General features: G+C 31.5%; 1 protein-coding gene across 1 annotated transcript in view; it reads right to left on the reverse strand.

Moving 5' to 3' along the window:
- Nucleotides 1–204: 204 nt before the first annotated feature.
- LOC105339537 (trissin receptor) overlaps nt 205–22020 on the reverse strand; it is a 29233-nt gene continuing 7417 nt past the window's right edge. Inside the window, exons 2-3 of the mRNA XM_066072140.1 lie at nt 4179–4339; nt 205–2744 (exon numbers count right to left, since the gene is read on the reverse strand). Of these exons, the coding sequence (XP_065928212.1) occupies nt 1728–2744; nt 4179–4339 (1178 nt within the window). The 3' untranslated portion in view covers nt 205–1727. The remainder of the gene's footprint in view (nt 2745–4178; nt 4340–22020) is intronic.

A 22020-nucleotide genomic window follows, 5' to 3' on the forward strand; every position in this document is an offset into this window, starting at 1 on the left:
TCGAATTTATCAATTATTTTCAAGAACTAAGTCTTGTAAGCAGCAATGATTTGTGCTGAGGTCCAATTACTGTTTCACTTTCGGTTTGTCTGAGTAACTGCATAGGAGAGTTGATTAAAATCAACTCCCAAAAATAGAATGTTAAGCTTTTCTTCGTTATTTTCCCAAGATATCGGGTACTAATTTTTATTACAATAAACATCCGCAACGTTAAATGCCATTTTAGAACCATTTTCAAAAAGATTAATCACCCAAATCTTCAAATGATTTACCCACTCGCTGCAAACTCTTTCTTTATATGAGCCGATTTGTTCTTGGCATTGAAATCGATCCATTGCACCTCAAATTTAAATCAAAATCTTCCTTTAATTTTATAATACACAGATAATTCATACATAGATGTACAATATATAACATTCAAAATATGCTTTACAGATTAAAAAAAAATTGATGTACAAAATATAGATTTATATATACATATTTGTTTTGTAACGTGAAGATAACTTATGTAAAATATATAATGTATATATATACAAACTGTAAACATATTTTATGAGCATTCAGAATTTTATAAAAACTCATTTATTTTAATTAAAGTGGTTAGTCTTCCAAGGACGTTCGACAACTCTTTATTTGCAGAAATGCAATCATTACAATCAAACTCATGCTATCCCAAGTCCAAAATTATTCAAATTTGAAAGAAGATGGGTGGATAACTAAAGGCGTGTAAAATGCCCATACACGGTGGGACAAGCTACTGAAAAATTAAAATATCAATAAATCTGATATTTTTTTTAAAAAATCTTTTAAAACAATATACATTTTACATATCATTTATTTTTAACCTAAAAACATATTCAATACTTGGAATATGTTGACTCAAACAGGCGTATACGTATCAAAACCTGCAAATACTGTCATTTTTAGAACTTCAAGGCATTTTCTTTTATAGAGTTGGGTCTGTGCTCCATATTTTTCTCATAGTCTAAATAAGGTCTATTGGAAAACAAAACAAACCAATTTCAATTAACAAAAACGTGGAGAGATGACCCACTATACATTAAAAATATCATTTTGTATCCTAACAACTGAACGTTTTGAAAAAATAATTCAAGTCCGTAAATTCGTGGGCAAAGTCACACATAATATTTAAATAGCCTAATTTGTTGTGTCTGAAATGGCTCAGTGGTTAGAGTACCTGACATAATCTAACCTTATAGATCTAGGGTTCGATACCGCAAAAATTTCTGGAAACATTTTTTTTTCTTATCTTTTGTTAAATATATTAAAAACTGAATATAGTTAGAAGTTGTGCTTTTGCAAACTCGTCATATAATATATTTCAATAGATTTAATTGGGAAAAAATAAATTCAAAATTGTATTTCACTACTGAACCGAATGGGCATTTGCGCCATCTTATTCCCCCATCTTCTTTGTTAATTATTCAGCCTCATTAAATTAAGGTATTTCTGAATGTTTTTTTTAAAACCTGGTATCGTAAAAATCCTGTTGAAATTGAAAGAGGTCCAGAAATATCCTAGAAAAATCAACTGACATCTTGTTTCTCACTTTGACATAGATAAAAAAAAATAATAAAGTGTTTCCCTTTTAAGTCCACGGTATTACTAAAAGAACAAACACTCTTAAAAGTCAAATAAACAAGCTCAAAATATGACTTGGCCTTGGTTTAATACTTTTTTAAGAAATGCTATATGCTGTTCAGGTTTTAAACAGAATAATGCATTTCTTGGAAAAGCATAGGCCGATGCCTCCGACGCAAAAATCTCAGAGGACTGAATTCCTTAAAGCTTTTTCTGAAATTGGCTGAAAAAAGCGCATACAAAACGGGATTAAAAGCACTGTTCGAATAGAGAATCAAAAAAGAAATGGGCGAAAAAATCCCTGCGTCTAGGGCCGACTTAATTTCCCACCATTTTAGCAATAAACGGATGTGGTGGGGAAGAACGCAGAGCGCGAATAGCACCACCACCGCAAGAAGTAAGCGGATAACTTTGCGGCGGCTCCTGACCGCCTTCATCGTGTTTCCCAGACGACACAGCTCTACAGGGGCGGACTTTGACGTATTCGTGCTTTCATGTCTCGAGATGAATGACGTCACGCGCAAGAAATGGTTCTTCGCGCTATAAGCAGGCCTGCAATCGTCTGCTCTTTTCATAGGGTACGCTCGGCTGCTCTTGAGGGAAAGTGGCTCTTCCTGCACGATGTCGCAGTCCGTCTCGTTGATCCCTCTGAGTTTAATTAGTTGTGACCCGAGGCCCGAGCTCTGAGAACTACTGGTGAAAGCGTACTTCTCCGACTGCTTGCCCATCCCTTTCGTTGACGTAAACCGGTTGGCCGAGCTCGTTTTCCATAGCACCTTACTAATACAGTAATAAATGGCCGTCATTATTAACAAAGGAATACTGTACCACGCTATGAAATTAGCTGTCGTGTATATTTTCATGTTAATCCATCTATTTCTATAGAAACAGTAGTCTACAATTTGTCCGTCCATGTTCACAGTGGATATGGTGTCAAATATGAGAATATAAGGTGTACTGTACACAGCCGCAATCAGCCAGATGCTCACCTGTGTCAAGATAAGTCGCTTTGACGTGAAACATCCTCGCGCTTTCAGAGGGAACCTTATTGCGATATAGCGCTCAACCGCAATGGCCGTCAGAATCAGGATTGATACGGTGTAGCTCAGATTCCACATAAAGTAATAAATCTTGCACATAGCCTGCAACAGAAAAAAATGATAAATAATGTCGTTCTTCAGGAAAACCGATATCTCTGATCCTCAACAATGTTATTAATCTTGTTACACATAGTAGCCTTCAACAAAACAAATCATGCCAGCTTCCAGCAGATAACGGCTTTGGAATGCGATAACGATGCAAGATGACAGCTTTTAGCTCGAATATTGGTTAAACATATGAGAACTCCCAATAAGACATTCTAAACATTATTTTTCAAAAATGGAAAAAGAAAATTTAAAAATTGTTTAGCTCAGCTTTTACTGTTCCCCATTACCAATCATCATTGAAAATGTTTAAGGCAAAAACATTCTACAAGATCATAATTGTAAACTGTATCTTATATGGAAAGTATTTATTTTGATTAAAATTGATTTTATTTTTTGCAAATATAAAAATGCCCCTCCCCTACAAAGAAAGATTTCTGTAGTTGTAAAAAATGAAGAGCTTTTAACACTGTGCCGAATAATTATACTAGTGCCAAGGTGTTAAACCAATAGGAGAATGGTAATTCCCATAGGAGAAAGAATTCTCCTACAGGAAATATTGACAATTCAATAGAATTTCCTTAAAATCCTACAGGAATTATATTTCTAATAGGGGAATGGTAATTTGATTTAGGCAGGTAGTTTTCATATTGAAAATTAAGATTTCCTATAAGATTTTATCAATTTCTATCGGAATTGAAATTCCTATAAGAAATTTTTGTTTTCCGAAAGGAAATTTCAAATTTCCTATAGGAATAGTTTTTCCCATGGAAATTTTTTTTCCTGTAGGAATTTATTTTTAAAAGGTAAATATCTCACCTGACAGGTGAGATACAATGATAACAATGGTAATTGTTAACTCTTTTAGCGATGATCCATCATATGGATATTCAATTTTTTTCGATATACAGTGTATGCAGCTTAGACGGGTGCAAAAATGCCACCATGGCACTGGCATAATTATCTGGCTCAGTGTTTTTTTTTAAGTCGACCTATCAGTGAAATAGAATTACAAAAGAGAATCTGATTAAAAAATAGACCCATTAAGAAGAATATAGATTTGTTGAGCTACCTTAACGAAGGCAACGTTTTGAAAAACAAGTATGACTTGATACGGAAGAAGACTACTTCAGTTTGATCTTTAACAAATTATAAAAACAAAACTTCAATCGCATTAATTTCACAACATCCAAAAGGAAGGCACAGTTTTGACAGAGAGAAATGTGAACCGTTCTTTCTTCATTTCTCCTTTTTTGTGTTCAAGTTTGTAATTTCCGATATAACACGTCTGTTATTTTTTATTTGCAAATATCCATTATTCCCCAACCAGAAGAAGCCCACGTTCGATGGAAGCTAATTAGTACAGTGGTTTGCGAATCGAGAGAACAGTGGGATAGAATTTCAAGGCTATTGCATTTCTAGTATACTTACTCTTCCTAGAAGCCATGCCTGTGACAGAAATGTTGACAGCGTAGGAAGAACACAGAAGACGCCAACGCTGAAGTCGGCAATCGCCAGGTTAGCCAGAAAAAAGTTAGTCAGGCTACGTAATCGGACGCTCCGAACAATGGCGGTCAACACCATTAAATTTCCTATAAATCATAATAGAAATGAAAAATTAATAAGCATATTATATTGTTATTTTTTAAGAGGTATACCTGTGATGTTATTTTGTAGTTTAATTCAATTTGTTTGAATAAATTGTGATTCTACAGGGGGACCCTTTTTCACATCAAATTGAAAAGTTTTTTTTTCATCTGTAGTTATTTATTAGTAAGAGAAATCTATTGCTTATTATCAAAGAAGTGCAATCTACATTGTGTAACACAATTTGTAATCAAAACATTTCATTAGACCATGGTATTGTATTGTTTATTATCACGAACTATACCGTTCATAGGTTTAACGTGTGTAGTGTGTGTGTGTGTATATATATATATATATATATATATATATATATATATATATATATATATATATATATATATATATATATATATATATATATATATATAATAAATGCAAAATACATACTATACATTTAAATAAGACTGCTGGATCCTAATGGAAAATGCATACTTAACATATAAATAAGACTGCTAGATTGTAATGGTACAATAACTTACACTAACTGTAACAGTCAATATAATGATGGTAAGGTTTATCTTCTAAAGCCTATTGTACTTTTTTCACCTTTAATTTCAAACGTTTGTGAAAACATTTGCCCAAATTACATGACTCATTGACATTTTCTGTTGAAAATAATAGAACTAGTTCGAACGCAGCGCGGGAGAATTGTATATTAATTAAACAAAGTCCATCCTCGTATTGACAGATTAAATAAATTGAAACCTGCTCTCAATTTTTGATATTGAAAATATTTTTCAAAATCTATCTTTGAACGTTGAAGATTATTTGAATGCTGCGAATTTTTATTAAACGGGCATGGTCACAATTTTAGTCAAATTTTCTTTTTCTGTTTTTATTATTTGCAAAGCTTTAGGAAATGCATTTGTAATGATCAAATAAAATTTGAGAGTCAGTCGTAGAGTTATAAGCAAGACTCAAGACTCACAATTCTTTGCAACATTCTGTAAACAAGGCTCGTGCCCTGTTTTTTGTTTACACAGGTTCAATAGGCCATTAAAAATCTTTTTCAAGCTGACTTGTCCATTTTTTTTGTTTTTTCTAAGCGTAAACAAACAGTTCCTAACGTTTTACACATCCATTTTAGGTCTAAAAAACTGGAATTGTTACTTCAGCATTCAATGTAAACAAAATCTTTGTTCGCATAGTAAAAAATTGTCAGCTCTGTAAATAGCTTATAACTCAACGGATGATACTTCAATTTTGATTGCCTTTTAAAAATGTTTTACTAAATCATTGCAAACATGAAAATCGGAAAAATAGTTTTTTTAACAAAATCGTGACGATGCCCCTTTAATTCTTCAACGTTCAATCTTAAACTGATGAAATGATACAAGAAATTTACATTAAAACTGTACCTTCTTTACCAGTAGTTTTTACATAATTTATTGAATTTCAAATGGATTTGGTAACCGGCATAACCAATTTAAACCCTTCCCAAAATAAAAAGTCAATTAGCTGGTGGTGTAATAAATTTTATCTTTAAACTATAGTATTACTGGTTTACAGAGTGTCATTATTGATATCTAATGAATATAAGAAAATTATAAAAAAAGAAAAAAGAAGAATATTAGACAACGGATAATTAAATATGGAATAATCATGTTAACCTTTACCATATATTAATTGTAAGACAATTTGTTGGTTAACATATGCATTCGCACCAATATTTACAAACCCGATATTTTCATTCACATTCAAAGAATTGACGTTTTTATGATCCCACCTATTTAAAAAGAACAGTATCTTAAGAGTACTAACAAAATAAATATATGATAATGAATTATATTATTTGAACAGTGCAACTTTAGAGTAATAAAAAACGTTTACAAGCTTTAAAATGACTGTTAACATAGGAAACAAAAATTACAGTTAAAATTGTACGAAAAATCAGAACTACCATACAGAATATAGTTAATATGAAAAGGAATACTAATGTCATTCATGTTCATTTTGTTTAGTGTATCTTAGATATTCGAGAATAACATCTTTTATTTCCTTCCAGTTTTAGACCATACTATGAACTTTGAATCTCATCAATTAAAACTTATTAAATAAGAGAGCATTTAAATTACTAGCTTTATTCCAAAATTAACATCAAAAATAGTTTCTTTCCTATTGCCGAAATTGAAGTGTTTGTAAACTTGGGGTATATTTTTTAAAAGTGTTTTTAAGTTTTGGCTTCAAAATGAATAAAATTTATGAATTGTTAATTTCTGCATCAAGATTATTCCATAATTTAATTGTAGATGGAATAAAGCTACTGCAATAAGGAGTAGTGCAAAAAAGTGGAAGACATTAAAAATTGCATACAGACATGTATATGTATGATCATCAGTTGAAAAACATGAATAAATTAAATCTAACATATATTGTGGTGCTAAACCATTAATTATTTTGTAAAACAGAACAAGTTCATGTTTATCCTTCAAGGTTGTATGGTTCCCCAATCAAATCCATTAGCTATAAAGGAAGAATTAACTCTCAGCCATGTTACTAAACTGGCTGCTTCTTTTTGTACCATTTCAAGCAATTCAGAGTTTTCCTTGGTACAGTTGCCCAAAACAACTTTCTAAATGCCAATATTCTGATAAAAACCAAATATATTTAACAAATGTTTTTCTACCAAAGGTATGACTGAGTAATCTTAATGCATTCAACCTTTCTCATGCCTTTTCATTGATACTTGGGTTCTATATACGTCCAACCATTATCATACTGTAGATGTAAGCTGAAGTGTATATGAATTTTTTTCCGTGTTTATAATTTCACCATTTTATCCATTTTCAACATTGGCTTTGTCAAATATTATTGTAGTTTAAATTTTTTTTTAAAAATATTCATAAATTGTACATTTAGGAGACTTTTCCCCTAGCTATTTGTATGAACTTTTTGTACATAAAGGTAAGAGGAGACCTATCTTCCATTTTTTTTTCTATTTTTTCCTTTCTCCACAATGTGAAGATTTCCAATTAGTAATTTCATAATTATATTTTCATGCTATATGATTCTTTTTTTACTTACATGTAGATATAAAGTGTTCAATTGAAAATGTATAGTATGACTTTATTTATAAGCATTCAAATGCATATTGCATGCTATTTTAAGGAAAATTCTAAGTGTTCGAGCTCAAAAAATAGCCTGGTAACGTACCCTGAATTTTTAGGAATTAACAGGTTTAAATAGTAATAAATAAAGAATAAAATATCAAGGATAATTATATAAAATTGAGGAACGTCTCGTGCATCCTTAAGTTAACATAATAACGCGAGTTATTTTTTTTTCTTTTGCAATGTAGCTACCTTGGATGAAGCACGAAATAAATCCTTTTACTGTTTTAATAGTACTTATTTCGTTACAATAAATACTCGAGTATTATACAAACTTGTCACTTTTCCTCGTGACAAACGATTTCAAATTGTTTACACAGCCTTTAAAAAGCCAGATTTTGTGAAGTAATAGCTCAAGTTAATCAAACGTTATTGCTTACACCAAAGTAATAAATATCTGGTTGTAATTAGATTTAAGATGAACTGTTTGTAATATTTTGTATAGAATCAACAGGCGTACTCAGTGCGTCCCCATCACAACTTTATTGATTGCATTTGGAATACTTTAATTTTAGTTGTAATGCGCTTTCTGGATTGACTGAAAATACATTTTTGTATACCGTATAAAGAATGTTGCCCACGACACAGCATGACTAACATAAAAAATGTATTGATTCAATCCGCCTGGCGTTACGTTTGAATTTTGTACAATTAAATTTTAAGGTCAAAGGACCGTTTAAATCTACAATTAATTGATTTTTTTTTTATAAGGAATGGATTCAATAGCTACACAATATATACTTACATAGAATGGGTTGGAACAGTTTACGCTTTATAAAGAGTTAACTGCCCCAATCCATTTTATATTCGCTTAAAATATGTAGCTTTTAATTGAAAACATATCTAAATTAAAAGCGTCAATATTCAATTAAAACCACATCACGATAATTTTTTTTTTTAATATGGTTTATTTAAATTTGCAAATATGTTTCCTTATATGATGAACAGCAAAGTCATTCATTTTTGTATGAACTTTGAAAAGGTGTTACATTGAATACCGCACGCAAGTATTGTTTGAAGGTTTCATTATTGTATTACCCGTTTAGGTTAATGATTCTGAAGGGTTTGTCTTTCTCAAATGTAGATATAACTTTACCACGATATGAAATTGGCTTGTACATGACCAAATCTTCTGAAGAATTCCTTTAGGCTTCACAGGATTTAATCACAAATCAAGGTCATATCCAGGTGAACTTCTAATTAAGCAGCTTTATTTCTTAGGTAAATTACTAGTTTTCAAAACCACAATAAGTTGGTCATAAAAAAACCCCTCAATATATCACAGTGCTTGTCCTTCTAACACCGGAAGCAATTCGTTTTCTCTTTACCACTCGTCTCAGTTTTTTTTCATTTTATAGAAAATCGTGTCATTAAAATAAACCCCAATATATGTTGTTGCAATTATATGTAATCAACAACTCTGACAGGCATGCATTTATACGACTTCATCTCCTGCAGTGTCTAATAATCTGTGGTCCAATTAAAGGGGAATTGACTTAAAAGGTTTTTATGGAAACATGTATAACTATGATGAAGTATAAAAAAAACCAGAGAAGATATTATACGAAATCATCTTATTAGAATGTACTGATTAACAAAACATCATCGGGTTTGTACGGTACGTGGTAAGGTCATCATTATTTTTTTTCTAAAACCAGCAGTCGATGCACGAAAGGTCTTCTAATCCCTGTATTTGATTTCCTGTTATCGAGATTAGTGTAGACAAACTGGATCTTTTGAATGCTCTGTTAAGAGAAGTATACGATAGGCTATGTTCGGTTGCCTCAAGGTCCCCTTGGCATTAATGACAAGGAAGCTAGTTCGTTGACTTCTGATGGTGTTAAACAAACATTATGACAGTTTTCTTCAGGGGAAAAAAAGACTTTTTATGAAAAATATCAGAAATTATTGTATGGCATTATTTTAATAAAGCTTGTTAATAAACCTTTTACAAACGTATTGTTATAGCATAGGGGTAGATGTAGGCATTGCTCAGAATTCCTCGGCAGTCATTCGCCCGAAGAGTTTATACTTATAATAATAGCTCGTTAAGGGTAAACAATGGTACTTTGAGGTTCTTGACATCATATTAATTCATCATTACAGTGTACAATGTACAATCTTTTCACATCAGTGTGGAAAACTCAAAAACCGGTATTTTATTGTTTAATGAAAAAACTATGTCTCTCCATTTATATTGAACATATGCTAGAAAATATCGAGAAGTATATATTTTTTTCATCATGAAAATAAGAAAAAAAAAGTGATGCAAGCTGTGTAATTGAAATAAAATTTGAAAAATACCTCCCTTAAAGGAGTTGTTGGAATCCTTTAACGATACATCTATAGCAATTTTGAAGCTTACAAAAACTTGGAACATTGATATCCACCCCCTTTTCCCCTTTTTTTGGTATAACAGTAAAACACTTCTAACGAAGTGCCAGGAACGGACCATTTGCTTCGATATAGGCGTAATTCGTTGTATCAAGTCAAGTTTACAAGAAATAAAATCCCGGGGAATGAAAATCACTTCATTGTAAGAGTCAATTCATTATAGGTGTGTTCGCTTTAACCGTGTTTTCCTATATTATGATAAAAAAAAAAACAACCCCCATAGTCAATTACGTCACAGGTTCTTTGAAATGATATGCAAGCTAGGATATTAAGTGGATGTTGACCTTTTTTCATGTTTATCTTTAAAATAATAAAAGAGGGGTCCTTGTCCCAAATGTCTGTGGTAATGATTATCAAAAGTGCTTTTAGTAAAAAGGGGAAAAAACCCAACTAGTTAGTTTAAAGCGAATATCATAATTAGCTATTGTTACATGTAATACTATGTTGATAAAACAAACAGGAATAGAGGGTGTGACGCCAAAGATTATAGTTCAATGTTCATATCTCATAAAGGCGGGAAATTTAAATTAAAGCAATCGATATTTCTTGATTTATTCATAGTTCCTGGGGTTTTATTGAAGACGATTGAAAACTAGAGTGGATGTTAGTTAATTACATAATTGTACCAAACCTTCTTTCGAGGATTTCCAGTACAAATTTATCGTTCCTGACGTCAAACCTCACGTCACAGTATCGATATTCAATGTATTGTCTATCTTAAAGTGCATTCATAAAGATCTTTATCTTTTTGTCTTCTAATATCTAAAAGTCTCAGCCAAATGTAATAGATCGATCTTGCACCAAAAAGATCAAAAGATAGAGAGAAAGAAAAAAGAGAGACGGACAGACAGACAGACAGACAGACAGACAGACAGACCTATGGAGAAACAAAACAAACTTATTACGGCCTACGTTAAAAAACAAAAACAAAAATAAAATTTAAAGCAAATTTTTAAAAAAACCCAAAACCCATGAATGTATCTCTTATAATAACCGCTTTATTCAGGATTTTAAGAATAAAATTGTTCATTGACTAAAAAAAAATACTTTACTTCAAGAAGCGCAAATCTATAGTTTCTTAAAAATAATGGCTGCATGATACGTTTTGGAGATCTGTCTATAACAAGAAAGTGTTTTGTACATAAGTAATTATAACGTTAGTCCTGACGGTCTGTCAGTCCGAATTTTCAAATAGGCAGCTTAATTGATAATGTACTTGAATCAAAAACAGGCATTAAGTACATGTACTTAAGGTAAGTATATCATAAAGTTAAGTAAAAACTAAAAAGAATATTGTGAAATTCAGGGAACACTATAATGTGATGCCAGGAATAAACGTTTTGGTGATGATGATGAAAATAATAAACATATGAACAGTATAAAAGTCACCACTGAACCATTCCCCCACCTCCATTAACAATACCATCAACGCATACATTGAGCTCTAAATTAAAATCTGAATTATCACCAAAATGCCGCTTTTTTACTTTAAAAATAAACTAATCCTTAGTTATAGTAGAAATCCAAACCATATGTCTTGTAAAGCTGATTAGAAATAAGACATTCAAGGAAACAAAAATCTAATGCAGGCATAACAAGAATATGTTCGAAACCATCCCCAGAGCTAAATAAATCATCGTTGTGATTTTTAATGTACATGTAAACGAAATTAGCTTTCTAGTACTTGTTGGAACAACATATCGTGATATGCCGCTAAGTTAGTACGTGTATGACAAAAATGAACCTCCATTGATATATTTGTAATAACGGGTTCATGGCAAGAATACCTATGGGCACCTACTTACCTATTTACTTTTTGTTTGTTTGATTTGTATGAAGACACCTTTGGTTGATTCTATGTATATTCATATTGCAAAGAAGACTGTTGGTTTTGCATTTATGGTCATTGATGATATTATTTCGCATTGTTGATTTTAAATTACCATTGATTTTGTAAAAATGTATTTTTTTTTTGCCCTTTCCGCTGCCTATATATACCGATACATTTTATTTTAATTCAATTTGGGAAAACTCTTTAAAAGTGTTGCATAATGTCGTCTTAAAACATAATTCACAATAGCTTTTCTCTCTGAAGTATTACTTAAGAGTTTACGTAAGTTACGAGATGAAAATATATCTGTGTCTAAAGTTTAAGTAATGAAAATGCATTCTGTTAAAATAGCTGCATAAACATTTAAAAAAAAAACAACTTGTTAGCTAAACAAATAACAGGTATAATCAAAGTACTAAAGTTACATTGCTCATATTGTGTTGTTAAAGGGACTTGGACACGATTTGAGATCAAAAATTTCATTTTTATTTTTTATGTATAAAATGATTTACTAGTGGATTTTAAATGATGGACCAAAATATTAAATGTTTAAGTCAAGTTACAAGCGAGATACAGAGGTAAGAATTGGTTGTTATGTAAACAAAGCTCGAGTATTATAAGTGTTTACAAAAAATGTAATGTAGAGAATTACCATTTCTTTTACAAAATGACTTGTAAAAATCAATTTAAACTAATTCAGTATCTGCATAAATACTATTATCAACAAGAGAAAGATACATTTGACTGAAACTTGCACCGATACAACACATATGTAAAAATGACAACATTGGGGCTTTGTTTACAAAACAAAGAATTATGTACTCTGTATCTTGCTTATGACTTAGTATTTGACTTTCAAATTTTGACAAAGCATTATAAACTTCTAAATTTATCAGTATAAACATTGAAAATGGAAAAATAAAATTTGAAAAGTTTGAGTCAAATCGTGTCCCTTTGAGGCTTTGTAAAATAGTGAACGTAATTTCATACATTGCACATTGTATTATATGTGCCCAAAATGCATATCTTGTTTTTAAAACAAGCAATTAATTTAGAAAAAAACCCATCCTCGCTTGATGTCTTCCTAAAATTAAAAAAAACCCAAGATATTTTACAAAACGTGGCTCTCTGTAAAACTACAGTATAGAGGAAGCTTCTACTTGGACTACGCAGTATTCGGTATGTTGCATTCTTTTGCAGGCGTAATTTTTAAAGAAACTATAGCACTTCGCATGCCTACAGCCAGGACTTTGCTTATAGCAAAGCCAAGCTAATAATGACTAATTTTACATCACGCTGAAATGAACATACGTAGAAGCGTTTGAGGCCGTGTGGGCAAAATTGTGAGATCAAATTTCTTTCTATTTTGAATATCCCAGTAACAGGTCTCATTCTAAAGAACAAAGAAAAAAAATAATAAACTTTCAGACAAATTGAATCATATGGCCATTTTGGCTTAATTAATGAATAATTTCTAATTTTCATAAAAAAACATCATAAATTATCTTAATACGATTGAGACATTTTGTTTTAAAATCAGTAGTGACATCATTGATAAACACATAGATGTAGATTTATTTCGACTTATAGAATACAGTTTGCTACATATAGATCCTTTATAAATTGTATATAGTTTAAGTTTACATTTTGTTTATCATGCAAAGACTTGCAGACACTGTGAATTGAAACTCATTTCAGGATCCTCGAAAGCCCGTGACTTCTACTTTTTATGACAGTAGATCACAACATGGCGATTTTAACCCATTATGAAACAGTTTATATCGCCAAAATTCGGTGTCTATCTCTGTAACGCGAAGTGTGTAGCTTGGTCGAATACTGCAGGGGCTTTTGTTGTCATGAATAGCGGAGTAAGTCTTAAAGTTGTTTTTTTTCTCCAAATTAAATTTTTCATCCTAGAAATCCATGTCATATAAGCTAAGTAGTTTATAAGTTTGGGCTTGTATGCAAAACCTTTTCCAAAGGTGTGGACGATCCTTAATTTTTTGAAAATAAAGTGAAAATAATGTTCCCTCCCCAGCAATGTTTAATAACTCTTATATAGCCTGGTCCCATCGTTATTAACTTTAATCCTCAAGGCAATACTCGGCCTCAGTTATGAGATGTGACCTCTAATTTGTGCACTCTTTTTAGAGAATTTGAGTTCAGGAATGTGTTGAGGGATTTAAAAATTTTAGGGATGACAAAGCTAGATACAAGACACCATCCTGCTTTGAACTGATCAAAATTATTGTACTTGCCTAAGCATTCGAATAACCGAAATCAGCTCCGCCGTCACCAATTGTCCTCAAGTCAATACTCAACCTCAAGTTTGAGCTTTGTCCTCAAAGTCATGTGCCTATTCTTACAACGATTTCGGTTGAGAATAAGTTAAGTGGTGTAAAACTTTTGGTGACGGCGGAGCCTGAGTATATATATACACATCTGATTCTAGCTCCATACTTTATCATACACTTAAAAAAGTTAAATCAAACACACAAGTCCCAAAAATTTAAAGTAGTGGTTTCTTCTGTATTCGACCTTTTTGCAATATGTTACTATAATAGATACTACAATATCAAAGCATAAGCTTAAAATGTGAAATGAACAATAATCATTAGTGTTTGAAGGCAACCATCGAAACCACCGAAATACCAAAACGAACGAACAAACAAACAAACAAACAAAACACACATAAACCACAAATGTATTAAGATCGTCATGGTCTTTTTAAAAATATTAGAATAAGAAAATTCGTAAAAAATGTTCAAGCTTTTCTAGATGTATTTCGGTAATTGGTAACAAAGCTGGAAACAGTTTTGAAAAATACAACAAAAGACGCTTGTATAACGAGGTCCAAGGGACGGGCGATTTGCTTCGGTATAAGAGTAATTCGTTATATCCGTCATGTTTACAACATGCAATAAAGTCACGAGGACTGAAAATTACTTCGATATCAGCGTCAACTCATAAAAACGTGTTTACTGTACTGTACAAATCTGTTCCCAGGACCTTTGATCTGGGTATCACTATAACAAAAGGAATATATATGACAGTGAGACTGAGATCAAAAAGTGAGCTTGTTTAAGTTTTATGGCTCCTGACCTGGTAGATGAAAGGCCTACTAGAGCCATGAAGTTTATTGATAGTGTATGTGTTGTCGTATTTCAAAGTCTAAAGAAATCCACGCACATGTTCTCTCAAAAATTTTTGTTTTAAATTAAAATAAAAAAAAATAGTAGTTTTCAACCGGATGAATCATTGTATTATTTCAAACCATCCATCAAGCGTCATGTAAAAATATGACTTTGAAGTTTGACATTTGACAGCTTGTCTGTGTTATTTCAGAATTAAATTTTTATATAAAAGTGCTAACCTAGCTGGAACACTAAATTTAAGAAAAGATGTGAGGATTGCAAATCTATAATAAAACCTTAATATTCTTAAACGAAAAAAGAAGTATATAAATTACCGGTTGATATTATAGCATTCTTGAATCCGTCTTCTGTCATTGCGTGCAAAAATACGAATTAAAAATAGAAAGAAGATTTCCCTGAGTGTAATATGACATTGGATTAATGCAAGACTATACTAATCGTCTCGTATTATATAACATTTTCTTAATAAAACGAAAATGAAGAAGATTTGATGAAAGATACATTGTGAAGATAAAATTAATGAAGAACCTATCTACGCAGAAAAAGTAAAAAATTGATTTTGATTTTTTTCTAAATAACATCATCAATGATTGAATTACATGTATTCAGAGAATGTTGTGCATCTTAGATACTTGAAACCACTAGGGTCATTACATAACTATACAAAAGCGGCAGGCCAATACACATCCTCAAATAGAATGGTAGAGGTTAACCAGGGAAACTCCATCATAATGTTTATATGTCTGCAGGTATGAATGGGGTGGTTGATTTGTAACCAAATTCGTCCATTTAGCACCCCTGGGAATTTTTGAAATAGTATATGTATACATTTTTAGAATGTGACTACTTGCGTGGTCAATGAGCACAGGGTAAAAATAGTGGTATGTGACCTAATAATTACACAATTCTTCTTTGATTTTGGTGAACTTTGGTAGATTGAAACTTGTATGAAGGTGTGAATGTATGAAGCATATATGATAACTAACAAATTATCTTACAATTCATCTATTGAAAAAGTCAAGATTATTATATAAAATTCAAGTATCCCTTGTACATATAATACTATTACTATAATCTTTAGATAATTATGTCAATGCCACGGTAGCATTTTTGCACCCTTTTAAGCTGCATATATCGAAAAATTCAAATATGCCATATGATAGACCATTGCTTAAAGAGTTAACAACAACCTTTGTTATCACTGTATCTCACCTGTCAGGTGAGATATTTACCTTTAAAAAATATAGGAAAAACAATTTTCCTATAGGTAATTTTAAATTTCCTATCGGAATACAAGAATTTCAACTCCGATAGGATTTATGAAAATACGATAGGAAAACTTAATATCCTATAGGAAAACTACATGTCTGAACCAAATTCCTACAGGAAATACAATTCTCCTATAGGAAATATAATTCCTATAGGACTTTAAAAAAATCCCATAGGATTGTCATTTCCTGTAAGAGAATCAATTCTCCTATGGGAATTATCATTTTCCAATGGGGTATTAATTTTTAAAGGTAAATATCTCACCTGGTGAAACACACTAAAAACAAAAATGGTTATATACTCTCTAGACAATGGTCTATCATTTGGTATATATGGTTTTTTCCGAAACTGCATCTTGACCGGGTGAAAATGCCACCTTGGCACTGGCATAATTATCCGGCAAAGTGTTCATTGCTTGGCTTTGTATTTTGGAGATGGTTTGCATATGCTTACCTTGTTGCCCAATCCTTTAAAATATTGAATAAAATACATTTATGTTTAAATTGAATCACGGACGGTAACGATAGAATCAATCCTAAATAGACAATGTTTGAAAATTTCTTAATAGGCAGTAGGTATTTGTTCACACAAATATTGGGGTTTTATGTTCGAAAATTCGTAATTCAACCTTAATGCATGTGTGTATATTGCTAACCAATTTATGACTATTAATCACTTTTTTTTTTTACTTTGAATCAGTGGTAATATTAGGTTTGAAGCCAATTTGATAAAGTTATAGGTGTAATGAAAGTCAATGAAAAGTCCACGAAAACTTTACAAGATAATCTTACAGCTTTGTGAACGTACGTATGAAAACCAATCTTAAATCTCTTTTTATTTAAGTATAGTAAAACACTGTTTGAAGAAAAAAAAAACATATTCAGAGTAATTTAGGATGCGCAAAAGCGAAAAATAACGGCATCTACGAGGTCAAAAGGTCATTTTTGACAAGTCTTCTCAACTGTCATGGTGTAAGTTTTGATTCATAGTGTTATCACAGACGAAGACACTGAAAAATGTAGATATACAGTATTGATATGTATACGTAAGATACCTCGCTGCTGCTCATCATAGGAACCTTTTATTAGTCAGCTATTATTCATGCTTTTATTAAGTGAATACTGGCTTACATGTGTTTGACCGGTTCGTCCTGTCTGTGACGTCAGAAAAGACTCATATCTGTGTGTGATAATTATGTAACACAAGAACGGTTTTGTTATTAAAATGCTCACAATTTCAGTATGATACCTTGCAGACCAACAGAAATAGTATCGATCACGTTGAGAGATGATTTAATACTAAGTTAATAATATATAAGATGTCTAACTGCAAACAAGAGTTGTTCTGGAGGCTAGATGGTCAATAAATTACTGATAATATCTACCCTAAATTTTTAAAATATGGTACGCTAAAGGTACTTTAACAAGATTCGAACTCAGAAATCTAATTATTTAGAATGATTAATATGGGCATGTTTATTGCGCCGACAAAGTTTAGTGAAAGTCGAAATTGAGTTACAAAGCAAAATACAGAATTTGAAATTATTTGTTTTGTAAACAAAGCTCGAGTCTTGTTATTTTTTACATAATTATGTTTGATTAGTAAAAGTTTAAATCAATTCTTACTTCTTAATAAGTTTAAACACATCTTATTCAGAATTCAAATGGATTGTTTAACAGGTAAAGCCTATGTAAACCCTTCCCGAATCAAAGTCAATTAGTGGTCTTATGAAATAATTTATAGAATATAATACTCAAGGTATTACTAGTTGTTTACAGAGTGATATATTTTTGGAATTTTCTTGTTTACTAGACGAGGGATAATTTTTATTGATAATATTGACTTTTACCAACAATGGTTAAAAAATGTGCAATTTGTACTTCTGGTAATAATATATCATCAATGAACAAATTGAATCAGTTTATCTTGTTTACTCTGAGTCATTTTGTCAAAGAAATTGAAGTTCCTATGTTTACATTGCATGTATTTATAAACAAAAAATAAGACACGAGCTTTGTTTACATAACAATATATTCTTATCTCTGTATCTTGTGTCTCTCTTATAATTTGACTTCTAACATTCCATTTTGGTGAATCATTCAATCTCCACCTGTAAACTATTTCATATATAAAAGATAAGAATTACAATTTTGATCTTCAATCGTGTCTACGCCCCATTTAAGCTGTTGTAATAAACTAGTATTAGGTAAAAAATATATCAATCTTAGTTTTCAAATTCAGTGTGTTTACTTTTTTTATAAAGATCTTATATTATATATTTTATATATAAAAGTGGCGACGATCATACAGCCACCTTAAAAAAAAGCGACGGAAAACGACACAAACGGAAAACGGCACGAAACGGAAAACAGCATGAAACGGAAAGCGAAAAACGGAATAACAAAGTTTTAATCTGACTTGACAAGATATTCATCAAAGCGGAATCAATATTCCATATTTAATGTCATTTTCAAACCCTAGCAAAGATTGTTAACAAGAGATAATTTATTCATTAATTCTAAACAACCGTGCTTCTTACAAAAAATAACGAAATTAAAGGAAAGAAGAAATAAGAGTTACTCGATAATCGGAAACATCAAAGGGACTTTTCATTTGATAACAAGTGTGAAAAGCATTACAGAATCAATAACAACTTAAAAAATAGTATTCGATATATCATAACTATATTTAACTGACAGAGAAGTTGGGGGGGGGGGGGGGGTTGTAGTTGATCATAGATGAGATGATGAGGAAGACCTTGAAGCAACTCGAAAAAAACCGGAAATAATTATTTTGTCCGGTTCATGCTTTTCTGTCACAATAGGGATTCACTAATTTGAACAATCTAATTTGAAAATTAAATAGATGTCTGTCTCAGTACGTAGACATTGATTATACCTACATGCCCAAAGATAAGGCTTGTGTAATTGACTCTAATGACGAAAAGAGACCCGCACCTTTTTTCTTAGTCTCTGCAACCACTAAAAAAGGTTTGAATATCAGCACTTTTTCCATCAGATCTTCCTTAAATTTTCCAATATGATTTACTTAAGTATTGAATCCTTATTTTTTGAAAGATATAGTCTCATAACTGCAACGGTGTGTGCATACAAATTGAATAACGCGCGTTAGCGCGTTAGGAAAATTTGTTTGCACACACCGTTGCAGTTATGAGACTATATCTTTCAAAAAATAAGGATTTAATGCTTATATTTACATTTTTTTACATTCTTGCCTTGTATGCAAATGCGAATTATACCTCAAAATTACTGTTCTATCCTATGGGAAAGTTTAAATTAATGGAAGAGCCACTGTAACAGCCGCAAGCGTGATCTTTGATTTTCGCTTGTGACGTTGTATTTATCAGCGTTCGACGTTTGTGACGTCACAATTAAAACTCGTCAATTAACCTTTTAGTACCCTTTCTGTGTTATGGTGCTATATCTGCAGTAGCTTTACATGCAAAATATACGTGGAATGTAAATATTTGCTTATAAATAATCTTTAAGTAAAAAAATTTATATTTCAGACAAAATTTGAAAAATTGCTTCATTTTATACAGAGCTCTACTCTAAATATAGCATAAAAATGACCAAAACCACCCAGTCCTCTTAAATAAACAGTTTAAGCTTAATTACCCCCGCCCCCCCCCCCCCCCCCCGCAAATTTGACTTCTAAAGTATATTGATAACCAATATTCAAATAAAGGGACAACGGAGCAAAAGATTTCATTGTTTTATAAAAAACATTCCGTCTGGTTTTAAGTTAGTCCACTTTCTTAGACAAGTTCATGTCAAAAGAGATGAAAATAATGAAATATTCTGGAATTCGTTCCCTGCTATTATCGTGAACTTTGACATTGAAAGTCAAATATGCATTCTGTACAGTGTATCACTGAATACAGGGAAATATTCGCCCCATTTTATTTTCGCCCCTTTCAGCCTCCTTGTATTGGGGCAAATTTAAGACTGATCGAATTGCATTGGCTTAAATTATCTCTTTTTAAACAAACCTTTGTTTGATCGAATTCAAGGTGGAATAACACACCTGGAAAACGTCACTCAAATTAACAGGAAATTATTCTATAATGAAAGATACTATGATAAATAAACTGTATAAATGTCAAATAAGCGAATTGTATACGTGAGATATTTAACCTTTATACTAATTCTTTTGTGAGACTCTCACCATTTTTTATTACATTTGAATTAATCTCGGATAGCAACAATTTTTTTCCTCCCGCTGTTTTTAATCAAAGATCGAAATTTCCATTATCATTAGGAAAGATCACAGGAATGCAGATTCGTCGCCTTAATAAATCCTATTATTGATACTTTCATCCTTTTGATGCCTGACGACTGCACGAGTTCAATTAAAACAAATATCAGCCATAAGCGTCTTAATTTCAATAACTCTCATCTGATGGCTCGATCTTTTATCCCCCTTTCATTAAAAGCTCACTAGGAAAGCACAGAAGTTTTAACATAAATGAGAATGCAAGAAATGTACTTTGTTAAGAAATACCTGGATTTCTATAACAATTTAACAGCAGGGTAACAAAAAAATATAAGGCAATTCATCAAACATGGGTTTAAAGGGGCAAAAATTGTCACGATTTTGGTCAAATTCAATTTTACTGTTTTTATTATTTACAATGCTTTAGGAATGTATTTCTAATCTTTTTAAAGCTTTTTTGTCTATCTTCTTATTTATTTTAAGCACAAATAAACAGTTCATAACGATTATCACATTCATTTTAGGTCTAAAACTGGAATTTTCACTTCAACATTCAAAATGTAAACAAAAGCTATGTCTACATAGCAAAGAATTGTAAGCTCTGTAACTCGCTTATAACTCAACGGATGATACTTAAATTTTGTATTCAAATTGAATTCAAAATGCTTTACTGAAGCATTGTAAACATTAAAATCGGACAAATAAGTTTTGACCAAAATCGTGACCATGCCCCTTTTATAAGAAATAACACAATCATCTTCTTGCTCTCTGTACTAACATGAATGCTTCTACTGTAGACAGAGTTATTTTTGCCCCGTATTGATTTCGCACAAACACAATTAGAAATGTATATTCTTTCTAATTACACACGTAACACTATACAAATATTGACTGGTGTTGAGGGCAAAATTGATTATATTAGCCCCCGAGGGACGAAATATTGCCCGACGCGAAGCCATTGGTGGTTGACAAATTAACAATAAGATCGACATTAGATATATCAAAATGAACGTTAAAACTTCAACATTGCTTTAAACTATCATTTGATTAATTTATAATATTTTCCTTTTAAAAATTTGCAATTTTTTCTCAATATTTTCATACAGAGCTCTTTTCCTTAAGGTGTCTCACTAGTATTCAAGTTGAAGTACTTCGCTACACCTTGAAATAGTTTCTCAAATCAGCAGAAAACAAGTGAAAAGCTGTCAATGTGACAGCAAACCGGGTTTTCATTTATGTGAACTGTATCCAAAATCCATGTCAACCCGTATCCAGTGAAATGGAGTACCCTATATGCAATATTTTGCCCAAAAAATGACTAAGTTCAAAAGCTGGTATTTTTTTCCATAAATTATCGGAAATCAAAATCTTAGCAATATACACACCTCTGATATATGTACAATTGATCTACAAAAGAAAAACTTCCTATGTTGAAAACTGTAAGTGGAGTTATCGTACAATGAGGGTACCCTATATATATATACCCTTTTGGCAGCCGCCCGCCAGCCCGCCCGCCCTCCATTTTTACCATTTTAATAACCGGATTTTTCCGATGGAAAACCCGGTTAATTACTTGATTATGGTAGATAGCATGATGGATAAGAAGTATATGTGTCAAATAGGCGAAAAAT

Source organism: Magallana gigas, chromosome 9 (assembly GCF_963853765.1).
Source record: "Magallana gigas chromosome 9, xbMagGiga1.1, whole genome shotgun sequence".
Classification (NCBI taxonomy): Eukaryota; Metazoa; Mollusca; class Bivalvia; order Ostreida; family Ostreidae; genus Magallana; species Magallana gigas.